Source organism: Oreochromis niloticus, linkage group LG17 (assembly GCF_001858045.2).
Source record: "Oreochromis niloticus isolate F11D_XX linkage group LG17, O_niloticus_UMD_NMBU, whole genome shotgun sequence".
NCBI classification, from domain to species: Eukaryota; Metazoa; Chordata; class Actinopteri; order Cichliformes; family Cichlidae; genus Oreochromis; species Oreochromis niloticus.
Genome location: NC_031981.2, coordinates 3587673 through 3605270, shown reverse-complemented (window position 1 = coordinate 3605270; position 17598 = coordinate 3587673). Strand labels below are relative to the sequence as shown.

At 39.5% G+C, this 17598-nt stretch overlaps 1 protein-coding gene across 2 annotated transcripts in view; it reads right to left on the bottom strand.

The window, feature by feature from the left end:
* The window catches only part of LOC100711030 (protein FAM19A2), an 86600-nt gene that overhangs the window by 12545 nt on the left and 56457 nt on the right, over nucleotides 1–17598 (bottom strand). Inside the window, exon 3 of one of the 2 annotated variants that reach the window (XM_005451807.4) lies at nucleotides 5304–5456. In XM_005451807.4, coding sequence (XP_005451864.1) covers nucleotides 5304–5456 — 153 coding nt within the window. Of the gene's footprint in view, nucleotides 1–5303; nucleotides 5460–17598 lie in introns of both variants that reach the window. The other variant, XM_005451806.4, reaches the window with a different exon arrangement.

Genomic DNA, 17598 nt, shown 5'->3' with positions numbered 1-17598 from the left:
TCAAACAATCTTGTGACAAATCTGATCCACGTGTAAGGGTGGGACAAGAACTACAAACAGATGTGACTTCAGTCACGTAAATGGAAATCACTGAGTTGCATTGAGAACACCAGCTCATCTGCCTCTGCAACAGTGAGTGTTAAACTGCTAATGCTGCGATCTACAAGACATTATTTAAATTTGGCTTATTACAGAGGTCATTATCCACGTTTCACAACCCCCTCCACTGCTGTTAGTGTACTTCCTAATGAAGAGAATGGGTATTATAATCCACATATACCGTTGGAGCCTCACTCGATTAAATTGCAGAGAATGGAGAAGTTATGACATGAGGGAATCAATTTGAATTACACAGCTGGGGTTATGGCAGCAGTGTGGTGTAAAAAGTGCATCAGGTCAACTGCAAGCAGATGGTGGTTGTGTAACAGCAGCTATTAAAAAGCCACAAAGGTTTCTCATGAAATGAAATGGGAGTATTGATGAACAAACATACCAAAAGTCTATGGAATACATCTCACTTAACAGGTAATGATGCTGTGAAGGCACGAGGGCAGTTCGGAATGAAAACATCTGGGAAAAAGAATTAAAGTTATGCTTGATTTTTCTTTGATTATTTTAGTGTAGCCATAAAAATGCCTTTTAATCAATGCACTGACCTTGGGTTTATACTCATAAATGATCACACTGGAGATACGCAGATCTGACTTTTTCAGTCCCAGTATTCAAGCAGATACCTTGAATTTCTCTTTCACTGTTAATTAAATAAGCTGAATTCCTCATTCCTGTGAGAGAGAGACTGGGAATTATGATTTTATGTGTAAGAAAATATTAGTTGAAAAATTAATTAGTGAAACAAAACTAGATATAGTCAAAGGAGCGTAGAAAAGAAAACGACTAGACGTCTTTAAGTTAAAGAAAGCTACAGTATTTTTCGGACTATAAAGCACATTTAAAATCCTTTAATTTTCTCAAAAATCGTCAGTGCACCTTTTGTATGAATTCTGGTTTTGCTTACTGACCGATTTTATGTGGTACACGGCGCGCAAAAATCTGTCAAAAATGTTTTAGTACAACTTTGGTAAGCTAAGAAGCCGCACCGCTTGATGGATTGCCGGAGCATTACGGCTACCGTAGTCAGGAGTGTCGCGGAGTAATCTGGGTCCTAAACTCCGTCCTCTTCAGGTCCCAAAGTCAAACGAACACTGCGGCATCACTGAGAGTTAAAAACTGTCTAATTTATTTTATCTTTAATAAAAAGATCTGCGTTGCTGCTTTACCAGGTGTAACAATTAAGTTTAACATCCAGGCATCCATGAAAACAGAATTTATTAAATTTAACGGAGTTAGATGTTAGCAAAAAGTTAGCTCGCTAGTTTCCACCTAAACATGATATAGCATGTTCTGACTGAGAAATTAAAAAAAAAAAAAATTCAAACGTACAGCTCTGCTATCACTTCCAATATAAATAAAGACAGAAAACTAAACAGCAGTGATGTTTGTAGAGTTACTGAAGTTGGGCTAGCTGGTATATAATGATGTGCTACGTGATCGCTACCAACACAGCTATGTTAGCATAGCATAAACAGTGAAGCTGGAGGATGAACGCTAACTTTTTTCCACTCGATAAAAGTTAACGTGAGGGTTCCTGGTGGTTAGGGACAAATGCAATCGCATGGCAGGATGCTGTAAACGGACCAAACTTCAATCAGGAGAACAACTGAGATAATCCATCCACAATACGAGGTTAGTCATTCATATACTGCTGCATGGGCTGGGCTGTAGTTACATTGTAAGGTTTTAAAAACTGAGCTTTAAAATGAACAGTGGTAATAAAATCAGAGAGGCTGACAGTGATCACTGACTGTTTTTAGGGGCTTCTTCTGTCAGGTCTTGTGTGTGGAGGCGTGGAAGAGATGACCCAAACGCTGGACTCACGGTGCAGAAATGATGAGGGTTTATTGGGAGCAGGTGAACGAACAAAGCAGGAACGGTAGGAGTGACTGGCTGACTGAATAACTGAGAACTAACGGGAACAACAACATAACATCAATGACACGACAAAGACCAGGAGAGAACTGAGGACTTAAATATGCTGGCTGAATAATGACTGATAGGTGACAGGTGAGTGAACAGCTGAACTTAAAGAACTACTGATAAATGGGAAGAGGGCTGAACATAATGAACACAGACCAAGGTTAACACAATAAAACAGGAAGTGGAACCGGCAGTAGAGAAACGGTGAACGTGAACTGAAAATACTGGGTCAACGACCCAGAAACTCTGACATCTTCAGATTAAATAGAACAAGATACAAAGCATTAAAACACGTTAAAAACACAACAGCCTTAATAAACACAGAGTAGTTTGGACCTGGAAGCAGGGTTCATACAGTCATGCTAGTTTTGCTTCCTCTGCTCTCTGTTTCACCGTGTGAGCGTTTGTTTATTCGTTTTGTTTATATGCCCCTCCCCCACACACAAAATGGAGCAGATGGGTCACAGGTAATGTGAAGATGACGGCAACTTACAGCTGACAGAGAAAGTGCCGTCAGCCTCACCTCACCTGCCCACTGTTTGCCATAAAATCAGAAATAAAGTCAAATGAACTACAGAAAACAAACATGGTCGGCATCACAAGTGAAACACCTCCAATCTTTGTTGTTAGTTCCCTTAATGGAGTGGCTGTAGCTCAGGAGCAGGTCATCTGTTAATCATTTAGCCATTTAATGTGTGTTGGCAAAATCTACATTCTGCCAGTGGTCATCTGGGTCTGACTCCATGCTATATAGCAGAAGTGTTTCCCTTATATGAACCTCCTCGTAGCCTCAGATCATAAGGCGTGGTTCCAATGTTGAGACTTAAATCTAAACAGTGCTTTTGCTATGAGAGCTCTCAGAGTCGGTCAGTGATTTTCTTTAAATTACTCTTAAAACCCATTTTATAGACTTGGAATAGAATGGCTTTTATCTTCTGCTTATCGACCTCGTGGTATACCTCCAGTCGCTCACAACTTCTCTTGCTATATGTAGAGTGAAACAGGTCAGTGCTTAACGCTTAATCTGTAATTTTGGATTTCACTGGAAAAAATAATGGAACACATCAAAATATCTCCAGTGCCAGAAGCACGTCAGACAACAGTTTGGTGATAACTGTGAAAATGGAACAAAACCACAAACTATTTAGAAGGACTTGTTTAGGAAGCTGTTATCATACATGCAGTATTCTAATGAGGTTTTTTTTGGTATGATTTGGTATAATTTGGTATGGAAGAGTGGCCTATTTGTTCTTCTAATTCATTTGAAGACTACTGTGATGTGTAGATTGGTGAGATAATCATAGTTTGACAACTAAACAGTAAATGAGGTACTAAAATAAGATAATTTAAGTCTGATTGATTCTGCTTTACCCATCTGTGAGTCCACTAGGGTTTGCTTGATTCTGATGTAAATTTCATCATCAGGCAGTGTGAGGGTGTATCTGGATAGCGCCATGCTTGGCAACTTTGTGACCACGTGGACACAGGAATGACTGTCTGTCTAGAGTTGGCCAAAAGTGTTTGTGCGTTACCTTAATACATTCGTTCAGTCCTTATACTATGATAAATCACAGGTTGTGTTAGTTTCCACATTATTGTATAGACATGCAACATTAATCTTGTTCTCTAACTACATCAGGAGGAAACATTGGCTTTTCCCCTCAAAATCTTGCGCCATGCTTGATCTTGATCTTCACTCAGATGGTTGTTGGCGATGTTTGAACTGGAATGATGGTGAAGAAGTTGTGCACAACCTCACAAAAAATAAATTGTAACAAACTAACACATTTCAAAAATTTGCAGATTTATTAAGAAGAAGAAGAATGCTCTCAAATTCTGGTTTTCACAATTTAGATCTGTCTAAACAAATAAATAAATCTGGGTAAATTCCCAGATGATTAAACATGCAACTATTTTGCTGGTAATTCCTGAAACGAGTAAAGAAAATCAACAACCTATTTATGCAAGATAATTCATAATTTTATTGGGGGGTTATATTGGTTGGGTCTGATTATTGGGGGGGTCATAACCCCCCTAACCCCCCTGGAAATTACGCCCCTGAACATCAGCCAGAAACCTCCAGCAACCATTCGCCAACTGGTCACTGAATACACACTTTTCTGTAGTGATGGCTGGTTGCTAGAGTGTCACGGACCAGTCCCAAGGCCTGTGTGAATGGGGTTTTAGAAATCCATTTCACAGTGAACGCCAGCAAGCACTGCAGACACTGCAATGCCTTGATAATTGGCCGTTATCAGATTATCAAGGCAAAGGTGTAAGAGCGTGTTTTGTTAAGTCGCTATACAATAATATGGTAGTACAAAATCCATTCAGTAACGTTTTCGGGTATCTTCTGTAGCTGCCTCTCTAAAATTACACCTTTAGATCTCTTCAAGTTTTCTCAGATGTCTGCAGGTTCATTTATCTTCATATAAAGTGGAGATTGTCTCACACTGAGTGCAGCTAAAGGTAATCCCTGGTTGTGGAAGAAAGAATAATTAAAAGGTTAAGTGCTGATCATTCTTCTCTGAGATCACCCATGGAGCTTTAAACTGAGGCCAGTGGCTCACAGCTCTAATTTGCAGAAAATGTCAATACTAAAATGTCAAGGAATAGGTCAAACACAACTGGGTCCAGAGTTTAGCCAGAAATCCGTGCTTTTCAGACCAAAGAGAAGCAGCCACTTCAGCTGACACATTAGCATGCTAAGAGACCTTCTGGGTCATCGACTTTACAGTCTGCATTGGACAGCGTCACATTCATTTATCAGTCACTTTAAAAACCCTTCAGGAAAGTCTCTGCAAAGCCCTGGGGTTTCATCAGGACACCACAATCTGTGAGAATATTTCTATGAGTTTTAATTACATGTGCATTGTGTATTCCACAGGATGTATCAAGCACAGAAGCAGTTACAAAGTGTTTTGAGGTTTTCGAGCTTTAGTTGAATAAAATAAGTCATAACTATGCCAGATATAACTGTCTGTGTCTGTTTTCTTCATTTTATATATGGGCTACAAAAACAGAACAATGTTTAAAATGTATTGAAAAAAGGGGATATGTGTTGGTTCTTTTGTCTATGCTGTGATTGATAAGAAATTGTACTCTGTTAGCATATTTCAGATAGTAGACTTGGTACTGTATGTACTGGCATTTATCACTGACCTCAGCAAGTCTCCCTCAAAATCCATGGGATGGAGTATCAGCAAAAAAAAAAAAAAAAAAAAAAATGGTGAACACTGCCAATGAAATATTCAGTTACTGGAACATACCATCTACACACGATGGGGCAGCTCTGGTGGTGCCTGCCACTTGTCCGGGAAAGCAGGAGCACTTCACAGTTTGCGACCGCTCCTCAATTTTGTTCTTGTTGCAGCAGCGGTGCAACGCCACCACCTCGCAGGTGCCTGTTCGAACATGGTGGGCTGCTGGGGAAATGATAGAAAAAGTCAGCGCTCATTGAATGATTCACTGTAGTTTGAACACTCATTTACAGCTGCACTACTGGCCTTGGATTGAATCCCAAGATAATATCTCTCTTTGGTCCATCATCTGTGGGAATGATTAGCCTGAAAGCAAAAAGGCCACTAATTTCCTTAAAAGAGCTCATTTATCACAGACTTCTCTCATTATATGAACACAACCATTCTATAAATTTGTATGATTCACAAGTGACAGCTTTAACAAGAAGCAAGGCCAACATATGCCATATAATTGAATCTGGGGTCATATAGTGACCCCAGATTCAGCTTTCTAAGGCAGGCTTTCTGTTTTATGAAGTAACCCTAATGTGTCTGGCTCCAGTTAAACAGTTACATTTCAAATTACTTGTTACACCCAATTTCAGTGTTGTCATAAATGTACATGTACAGAGTTTTGACCACCACCAGTACCATGGAGCAATATTGTATTCTATTATAAATGCAGCTGTACATTCATTCATTAACAGTATTTCATGATTTAACCTAAACGTAAAATATATAGGTCATTTTTGCTAAATGTGTACTATCAAACATTTAGGATTTAAGATCTTAGAAGTAATAAAGTGTGTACACACACACACACACACACACACACACACACACACACACACACACACACACACACACACACACACACACACTGCTCTCTTCTGAACTCACATGCCAGTGTGGACTTCTTCCCACTCAACAATCAGCCACCAAACAGAATAAAGGCTGAGTAAGAGCTGCTCGGTCAGTTAGTGTGAACCAGCCCCGAGACTCTAGAGCCATAGTGGTGTGCTTTTGTTTGAGTTCCTGACCTTGAAACTAGTATTGTTTTGGCACTACTAGTGAGTAGTTTGGGTTTTCTGGCAGCACATGTGTTTTTCTTTTGTTTTTCCATCTCTTTACCATTTTAAGATGTTTTAGTTTGCTGATATAGTGGCATAGTCATCTCTTTAATTCTGGTTCTTTGTACTAAAATCCTGTTATTTATACAAACTACTCTGTTTGGCTTCTGTCTTTTCCCAGCTCTTACTATTGTTGCTCCCCTAATCAGCCCCTGCTTGGGGATACAACAACTTTGGGGGCTCATCAGGGATCTGAATGAGGCAAAACAGCTTTTGTTGACTCCTGGTAGCCATTGCTTTGGTGTGTGCTGTTTCTTTGATGCTTGTCCTCTAGTTTTGTGGACTATTTTGTAATTTTCCCCTAGATAGCAAAAATGAGTGTCTAGACAAGACACTTATTATTTTGCCTCTGTTCGGAGTTATCCCATGTGGGGATTAGATCCTGGTTGGCAGGCTTTTCAGGGCCCAGGCCACTAAAATTGTTATTGTTCTCCTTACCACTGTGTGTGAAATGTTTTTCAGACTGGCTAATCAGCAGGGTATTAGGTCTAGGTTAGCTGACCTGTATGTAGATTTGGCTGTTGCTTCTTCTATTTGAAATGGCTACATTTGATATGAACATGTTTGCAGGCAACACGTCACTCAACCAGTTTGTAGGAAATAGTATTTTTATGAGGTGGCATCTTTCTTTGGTGTCGGTTTTTCAACAGCTCAGAGTAAATCACTGGCAGCCCCGGTGTCTGGTTTAGTAGAGAAGGGGATTGTTAACTTGCTAGCATCTGTCAAATATCCTAGCTTGGCAGGGGCTGACGTGGTGGCTATACTAGACGTGTTTCCCTATTGTCAGGGTAGACTATAGTACTGCCTGTTTCTGCACCTGTTGTACAGGTACTAACTGAGAACAGGTCGATGACACTCCCCCACTTTGACTCACTTTCTGCAGTCTTCACTTGGCTATGGCTAATGCTAGGTTGATATTGTCTAGCATGCTTCCAGCTGAAGAGTGTGATAGGGATTTTCAGCTTAAGAAAGAGTTGGAGTTGCAGAGGTGAAGTTGAAATAACTATTACGTTGTGGCATCTGGAACCTCAGCAATGTTCTTTGTGTGGCTCCCACCGCTCTGCAATCTAAGCTGGCATTTATTACTTTGCACTTTAAATCCGATGAACAAATAGGTACAGGTACTGCACTGGCTGCAGGATATGTGGGCCATGATGCTGCAATGTAAATTAGTATACAAGACTCAAGAAATTTGTTCGGCCCTATCAGCTGAGGATACTCTTAACAATAAAAACTTAAAAAGTGCCATCCTGTTAGTCTCTGAACTTGTCCAAGAAGGATATAGGCAGCGCTTTCTGAGCCTAAAGAGGACATCAAAGCCAGGCCTGTCTTGATTTTGCAAGGTAGAAGGGTATTGTTTTCGATCAGTGGGTTGTAAGACTACTGGGTTTAATGCAAAAGGTGTTGTGACTACAACAAGCTGCCATATTCGCTTCTGAGTTCACCGGGACCCACAAAGCTAACCTTTAAGCAGTGTTGGTCAAGTCACTTGAAAAAAGTAATCAGTAACTAATTACTGATTACTTCCCCAAAAAAGTAATCCCGTTACTTTACTGATTACTTATTTTCAAAAGTAATTATTTACTTAGTTACTTAGTTACTTTTTAAAAACACGATTTACAACCTGAATAGGTGATAAAGCGATAGATCTTTCGGCCCAATTCTACTTTTTCTGCATAATTCATCATACAAAATGTAATCAAATGGAAAAGTCTCTTTTTAAAACTTGTTTTATTAGTTTTAATCTTTTAACTTTATGCATCAAGCAAAAATTTAATTATATGCAACATTCTCTGACTGGAAGAAATTTGTTTAACATTTAAACCTATTTTCTGCACATTCCAGCACATAAAATAAAAAAATTTTTTGTGTTTCAAATAAATGCAAGTGAAACACAGCAGAAAATAAATAAAATCAAAGACTCAGCGGTCCTGTTGCTCTATTTTCACCTGTCTAGCAGGCGGATGTTTGCCCTGGTGCAGGTGTGCCGCAGCGGTCAGTGGAAGAATCTGCGAGTTTGTCTGTGAATTCCGTGGCAGCGCACTCGCTGCTTGCTCGGAAGTTAAGGGGTTTTTTCGCTGTAAAAAGAAGTTTTCTTCCCACACAGTGAACAGCGGACACTGTTTTTGTCACTTTTTATGGAATCAAACTCAAAATAAGGTCAGTACTTCCACGCTTTAAACGCTGCACGCTCATACTCTCTCCCGCACTCGATATATTATCCATTGTTGATCTGCACACAGCTGTTGCCATGAACGTCGCACTCGCTTACGTCACTGTCATGAGACACTCTCGCAAAAAAAAATCACGGTTTTAGTAACGCAGTAACGCAGCGTGCTTACGGGAAAGTAACGGTAATCTAATTACCGTTTTTGCAATAGTAATCCCATACTTTACTCGTTACATGAAAAAAGAAATCTGATTACAGTAATGCGTTACTTGTAGCACGTTACTGCCCACCTCTGTTCTTAAGTATGATCAGCCCACCGAATAGTGTGCCAGTTGCACAGGTAACAAGAGTAAATGTATCTATGTCCAACCCTACGACACAGAAAGTATTTCTTTTGTTTTAAGGCTGAATGTGAAAAATATAAATGAAAACAGTCATTTTCAGCTCACTTTCCTTTTTACACAACTTGTACATAAATCATAAAATTATCTTTTACAAGTAAAATGCAGAAGGCTGCACTTTTATATGGAGCATGAGACATATATGTCATGTAAGACATACAATTGACTCATAATAAATGTGTATATCTGAGAAGTTTTCCATGTTATGATTATGAAACACTAAAAAAAACATTGCCTTTGTTTTAATGAAAACTCCTTAGATAGCCCTAATGGTCACAGTCCCTTTAAGATCATTACTTAGCAAAGTTTGGCTCTGAGGTCTGATTGTTGAAACTATAGTACTAGGACAGAGCATAATATGGTGACCAGTCAGCCTCTGGCATCATTTGCACAAATAATATAATTGTAAAAATGCATGTAAAAATAGAAAATGGTACTGTGTATATGAAGAATGACTCAAGTATGATGCTGTTCTAGATTTATCCCAGCAAGCAGCATTCTGTCGAAACAAAAAACAAACAAACAGACAAAATCAGATCTGTGAAGGCGAAAGTGCAGCGCTGCAGTATGTGGAGCCAATTTCCAGATCACGCTCTATTGTCTGAATTATTTAGAGCCTGAGCTGCTCCATCCTCTTTTAATTGCATGTGACATTTTCATGAGGTGTCCTTCTGCTGAGATACACACTGCTGCCGCTGCGGTAAACAGTAAATCTGAAATGACTGCATGAAACTGGTCCTAACAGTCTGTACTCGAGCAACTCAACTAAGCCTGGTTAATTTCATTCTCACTTCAGCGTGTTACGTCTGTGGACAGCAACAGTTTTCAGCTGCTGTAACAAGCAGCTCTAAAGGTGATAGAATCAGCTGCTTTTCTGAGACCGAATGATATTAAATCTGACAACACGAAACACAACAGCACCTCTGAGTTGTGCGTGTTATCTTCTTTGAGTTCAGAAAATATTACTTTTACTGAGGCTCTGATATTTTCTGCTCCATGTTTTTGGTTATCTAATCTCTACAAAGTGATAGGATCAGATATTTCACACATATTATGCATGTTATCATCTGGTAAAAAACACAATACTTAAAATACAAAAAGCAAAGAAACAACAACACAGGAAGAGTAAGGGGATGTCCTGTTTTTGATTATGCGTGTCTGCTCTATCCTCACCATCCTTTCTCAAATCACAACTGATGCAGGTAGCCATCCAAAAGTAGCGGGATGCTTACTGCCAAACAAGAAAAAAAGATATGAAAGACAAACACAGTAAGCTGAGCTGCTTTAGGACTTTGTGCTGCCAGCGGCTTCATACTGAGAAGCAATGGTGTTTCTGACTGGATTTAGAGTTCTTTTTGGATGCCTGCTCAGTGCACACTGCCAGCAGATACAGAGAAAAGCATTTCACTCAGGAATCATTCAGTCCTCCTCACACAGAGTCCATCTTTTAGCCTGCTGTGCTCCGCTTTGACAGAGAGGATCCCTCTGGCTCCGGATACACCACAGCTGCTGCTGCTGCTGCCGCGGTTATGTTTTTAGATTCGTCCTTCAAAATTTTATAGCACCAGCATGATGCCATGAAATTTAAATAACAGGATGCAGGGACTCCCTGATGGCTAAGCATGTCATGTAACTGCATCGGCCCCAGTCTGACTCTGGCTGGGGACCTTTGTTGCTTGTTGTAGCCTTTTCTCTTGTCCTATATGTCCTGTCTGCATCTCAACTGTGGTTCTGTCCAAAAATGGCAAAAATGAAAACAGCCATGCATGAAAAACTAGACAAGCCCTTTTGAGAAGGATGCTGGAAAATATAAATACTTATGAGTGAGTACTCGTAACTACTTATAGAGTAGGTAGTGCTTCTTCTGTGCAGACATTAATGGTGTGTGATACTGCATATTGTGGTATCAGTCCAATACCAAGTATATACTGTGATACTGATACAGATTCTTAGCCTTTAAAGGCAACGTACTTAGGGGAGAGTAGCACATTTTTCATTTCCAAACAACAATTCAATTCAATTTTATTTATACAGCACCAAATCACAACAACAGTCGCCTCAAGGCGCTTTATATTGTAAGGTAGACCCTACAATAATACACACAGCGAAAAAGACCCAACAACCATATGACCCCCTATGAGCAAGCACTTTGGCGACAGTGGGAAGGAAAAACTCCCGTTTAACAGAAAGAAACCTCCGACAGAACCAGGCTCAGGGAGGGGCGGGGCCATCTGCTACGTCTGGTAATAATTAAACATAATTCATTTGGCTACATCCTGAACTTGGGGAACAGAAACAAAGTATTTATCCTGTCACAATAGTATCAATATGATACCAATAGCAGCCTTGATATCGATACCTGGATCAATCAGCCCGCCTCTAGTAGACACGTTGTAACTGAGATAAGTGAGAGACGCAAGAGAAGTTTGGTGTTCCAATTACAGCAGGAAGAGAAATAAAGTTAGGCTATACTAACAGTAGGAATATTTTCAGGAATTTTTAAATTATGGCTAGCAAGGTGAGACCAAGAACGAGTAGGCATTGGACCAAACCACACCAAAATGTCTAGCTTATTGCTTATAGTTTAGTAAAATGTGAAATAGTCACCCACAAAACACTCTATTTCTTTGTGTTCATAGACACAATTTTTCCAGTTTTCTGTGATGGCTCTAATTTCTGTTTGTGTGTCAGGTGTACATTTTATTTTGTTTTTTTGGTCCAGACCCAGTCGGAATCGTAACATTGCAAACATAAAAACAGCTATAAACCATGAAGATCACTGCATTTCAACCAAATCCCTGATTTATTTATTTTTACATAATTAAATCATTTTTAATGCCTAAATCTAAGCAGTTGATACATTTTGAATAAACAACATATTTTTTTAAATGACAGTTAAAAATCTGTGACATGTTTTAGTTGAATTGAGATAATTCTCCAGTAAGTGCAACTCCAATCGCCAAAATGGAAAATATTCATTTTTTCAACATGAGATACTACAAACGAGCTGGGACTGGTACAGGATTGTGTTCAGGGATGCAAAACGAATACAGAAACAGGACAAGACAATAAAAATCGTGTCCAGAAGGATGAACCAATAGATAAGAGCATGCATTATCTATAATTCAGATAATACCTTATAATTACTGTATATCATTTAACCACTGTAAAGATCGAACCAACACATCGTCATGATGTACACTTGAGGACTGTTTATTGAAGCACCACACATGTTTTTATGGTTCGGCACCATGTTCACTAACTTTCCAGTTAGTCGTCCACACACACACACACACACACACACACACACACACACACACACACACACACACACACACACACACACACACACACACACACACACACACACACACACACTCCCCTCTCTGGTCTCTGGCTTTACTACATAAAAAGGGAAAAACCTCATTAGGCAAATCATCTCCACCTGTCCCTCCAGCCTTGGCCCCGCCCCCTTGAGCTCACTGCCCCACTCCTCCCCTGCAGCTGAGCCAAGGACCACACCTCCGCCACAACCATATTTAGTTCTTCTAATATGTAACTATAAATGTGGCTATTTTTTTTTTTAACAATTAGTGAACCTAAATGGACAAATATCAACTGAACAAGTAAAGATAAAAATTTAAAACAGTATCATTATTATTATTATTATTATTATTATTATTATTATTACTTGTAATAATATTTGCATAGTTCTTATATGAATTTTTCTGACATGAAAATTGTTAATGGTATGATACATTCACTTTCTTAACAGGAGTATCCCACAGACACATAGTACCTGCTAATATGTGATAATTAACATAAAAATAAAATGCAATTTTACTCAAAAATAGAACATAGGCCAACTGGAGGGACCAATGAGGCTGTAAACCATACAGCAAACCAGGTTATTTGTCAGAAAATTGCATTAAAAAAGAATTCCCCAAAAGGCACCAACACAACAAACACTGCAGGAGGTGGCTGAGATGACACCTAGCAGACGACTGACAGCCCATTTGGCCTGCCTGTCAATGCAACTACGGCTCTAGCAAAATATAATGTACGTCCTAACAACAGGTAATTTAAAAAAAATCGCCGCAGGTACATTTGTTATAACAGGAACAGGATATAAAAGACAGTTTCTCCTGTAAAGTTGTACACTGTACCAAAATAATTCAGGAAGGTTCAAAGAAATTGAACGGCTCTATAAACCAAAACCTAAAGATATTACACTAGGGAGCTTAATAAGATCTAAAATAATAACTACAGATGGGCAGGTTATGATCCATAGTCATTCACCACACCCACAGTCGTTCTGATGACCTCTGTGGCAGCTGATGGAGGAATGCAAACATTATCTTGATTTAAACTGAAATCAAACAGCAGCAGCTTTTCTGTTTCTCTCTGCGACTAAGATGGATGCGTGATCGACAGCTAACAGCTCAACATGCAGGCCACAGAACATCTCTTCATGGTAAAATATCCAGGACTGTGCTGGGTTTCAGTCCCTCCACATTTCCTCTCCTCTCTAAGATTAACATCCCTGTCTGCACGAAAACTCCCGAAGCCAGGTAGTGTGACACTGTAGTCTGGGGAATGTGAGTGTCTCCATGAAAAACATCAAACCACACTCACTGTGTTCCCTCTGGGTCTTAATCAGCTCACTAAGCTCGTCCATCTTATTGTCCAAGGACCTCACATTCCTCATGATAATCGCTGGAACAGCTCCAGCACTGAAAGCCGGTTGTTTCCTCCGTAGCACCTTTGGGATTACAGGCCTCGCTCTGGGCAAGTAAAACTGTCAATGTGATCATCTGAAGACTCCAAGAGTGAACAGGCAAAAAAACAAAACAACAACAACTGCAAATTATGAAACTACCTACCTGCCAAACAAAACATAACAATTACACCTTTGCATAAAATATAACAAGGAAGAAAAATCTATTTTATCAGTGATAAAAAAAAACAGAAATATCTACCTGTCATACAATTTTACAATATTATGGATGCCACAGAGCATTTTTCAAACTTTTCTGCCACTGTCACTGTTAGCAAAGATGTGTAATGTTGCCCCAGTGGACTGTTTAGTACCAGTCCATTTCACTACATTTGTGTTTGAGGATAATCTAATGCCGAGTAAACCCAGTTACAAACAAAGGCCTTCTGGCATTTTACATTACCTTGCCTGCAGGAAACCAAGACGATCATGTGCAGTAAACATGGGAAGCACAATTGTTATTTTGGTTTACAAGATTTGGTTTATTTTAGTATTTCAAAGCAAAAAAAAAAAAAAAAGATCAGCCAATGGAATTTAGAAAAAAAATCCCCCCAACCATATTAGTGAGAGAAAGCCAGAAATATGAACCCTGCTGGAAATTTCCAGAGGCAGAGTGAGCAGTCTGGTGCTTTGCAAAGCTAGAGAATCGTGCCTACGGGGGTAAACACGACCCCCTGGTACTAAAACTCTAAAGTGGAAAAAAAAATATTCTGAATAATAAGGAACAATGTAAGTAAAAACTTTCATCAAGAATGTATAACAGAAATATATACACAGTGTAAAGAAATGCATTTGACTGTATATTGTAAAGTTGAATGCATTTCCTCAATGAAATCTGCAATGTTGTAGAATAAAATTTCAGTGCTTCCTTTGATGAATCCACAGACTGGAAACGATACAGAGATCCAGTATCTGCTGAGATCCATTTCAGCCAACGCTTCACCCTTTTTACCTTCGGTACAATATGCTCAGCATGCCACTGCAAAAAATGAGTCACATGAGTCATTATTTCCCACATCTGGCATGTTTAAGCCCAGAGGCTGATATTTGCTCTCTTGTCATTCTCTCACAACTCTGAGCTCTGAAACCCAGTGAGAACTAGATGTGCCCTCTGCCCTGATGCTCCCACCATAGTATGTATACACCAGTAAGACTGATCAATAATTACACAGCTGACAGTGAATAAGAGGCTCTAAATGCACCACAAAATCGTGCGTGATAGTCAAAATTGACACATTTCAATTTCCTAAACTGTATCACTTAGTAGATTTTTCATCTTAAATTAAAATACAGTTAGGCTGTTCTTTGAATGGGTAATAATAATGTTCTATTCATATATAGCCTTCCTCTTGGCATTAATTTCTGTTCTCTGATGATTGTTCAAAGGATGTAGATCAGTACCAGTGACTAACATGTTTCTTATTAGGCGCCATCTAAGTGACATGAATTTAAACATTTCCCTTATCCAAAAGCTCTAATTTAATACTCCAGTGAATTATTAAAAAAAAAAAAAAAAAGATCAAATGTTTGAAATGAATTAAGACATTTTCTTTGGTGTATTTCTTTCTCCTTCAGTCTTTCACCTCTACCTTATCTCTGTCCTTTAAACTTCATGTCATTTCTTTTTCAAAGCACCCTTCTCTTACTAATCACAGTGCAGTCACGAGTAGGAATGTAACCCATGACTCGTCTTTTCTGATTCTTGGCCCTTAGTCTTTAAAATGCGTAAGATTAAACATGTTTATAGGCCTGACCTCTGAAAATCAATGCTTTGAAGCTTTACTCAGAGATCCTCTATTTGAGTCCAATCCTTTGAGCATTGATTTATCCACATGACATCATGCAATGTTCTCGTGGTCAACCAAAGAAAGAAGCCAATTGGCATGTGGAGTGATATTCTTGCTGCTGACTGACCCTTTCACTATAAAACACATCGCCTTCTGAGTAATGCAACCTCAACAGCAACCTTAGTGGGTACACCGTTCCAGCTTTATATGCATTTAGGCAATATAGATGCAGTCAAGATGACCAGCTGAAGTTCAAGTTTAGGGGAAAAAAGTTGGGTTTGGGTTAGAACAGCGGTCCCCACCCTCGGGGCCACGGACCGGGACCGGTCCATGAGTCGTTTGGTGCCGGGCCGCGAGAGTTGAGGCTCGGGTGTGAAATGTATGGTTTTCATGGTTTTTATCGTTTTTTATCGTTAACTCTGTTTCCCTGGGTCTTTTCCTGTGTGTTATGAATAATTTTTCTTTTTTTGGTACCCGTACTGGTTTTATTTTGTTGTATTTATCTGCGACACCTTAAAGGCCGGTCCGTGAAAATATTGTCGGACAGAAAGCGGTCCGTGGCACAAAAAAGGTTGGGACCGCTGGGTTAGAGCGGTTTCGCAACAAAAACACCCATTGAAAGGAAAACTTTATCTACAATAAACTTTTCCAATATTTTCCTTGTTTGCTACGGTTATGCATCCTCCGTCTCACTGCATCTATTTCAAACCATAAGACACGCCTGTTGAACTCTATCGAGCTGCTGTATATGCTGAATAATTACGTTGAGGGGAATTCCCACACCCAGTTGATTTTACATCTATACAAGAAACAAAATACAAAAACAATCAGTCACTGTGAAGGTAGCAGCTAAAGGATGAAGTCACTGCTTGTGGCGGAGCAGTCAGGTCTTTCATGAGATCATCTCCTACTCCATCTCCCAACTTTTAATGCTGCCCAAGCATTCGCTCCTTTAAGACAGTCCTTTGAACCAAAGCTGTTTCCGTGTGGAGGGATGGGCATTTTTTTCCTCTCTGTGCACGACTGAAATTACTTTGCTTAAGAAGCTTTTATACATTGGTCTCTGGAGACGAAGAAACTGCAAATGCATGCCTGCTCTGTATCATTCATGAAGCTGTTGTGAATGATAATGCAATCATTGCTTTACTCTATATGCTGCATTGTGTGCAACCAGAAACACTGCCTCACGTAGAGAGAAAACACCTTTAACAATGAGCTCACCGAGTGTGATGCCCCCTTTGCAAACCTTCATAATGAGAAGAGGAAGTGTCGTTCTATTTATTGCTTTTTTTCGTAGCTGTTTTGAGCAGCGACACATGACAGGTTTTTTCATATGAGGCACAATCTTGCAACCGTGTTCGCAAATCTGATTCAGGACACTGAACTCGATGCAAATGAGAATATGGTTTGTTTGTTATGTTTTATATGGGGGTCCAATAGTGTCTCTGAGTGTTAGTTACTGCTCTCTCAAGGGTGCAAGGAATGTTGTCCTTTCTTGGCAGGATGCTTGTTATCCAACATATAAATCTTTTTTATTACAAAGAGCAGAAAGTGCAAGGTGCAGAGCAAGCAACAATCTATGATGCATATAACACAGAATGGAAGCCAGACATGGAGGTCATACCTCAGTGTAACGTTTACAGTGGTACAGAAGGCACCTCAGATGCTATACTGCAAACTGAATCTTCACCTGTACCAGCTTAATGCTACCTGAGTGCTGCTAACGTCTAAAAATACTGAGTATAAACCTTCAGAAATATTTCACTCCTCTCAGGTTCAAGTTCTACTTACCAACCTGTGTGCTTTGATTCTTGCTAAGTGGTTTCCCATTGTGGACACTGAAATTCAAGGCTGTAATGTGTCTGCAGGGATCACGCCAGCACAATTTGAAGGTCAGAATTTAAGCTCTCTACAACCCACTTGGGTGACCACAAGCACTATGTGCAGAGATGGCAAAGCAATATAGAAATCAGGTAGAGATGCCTTCCTACTGCTTTTCTGGTAAAAACTCTTCAAGTCCTACAGTTGTTTTTCACATAACTGATTGATTAGGTTTTAAG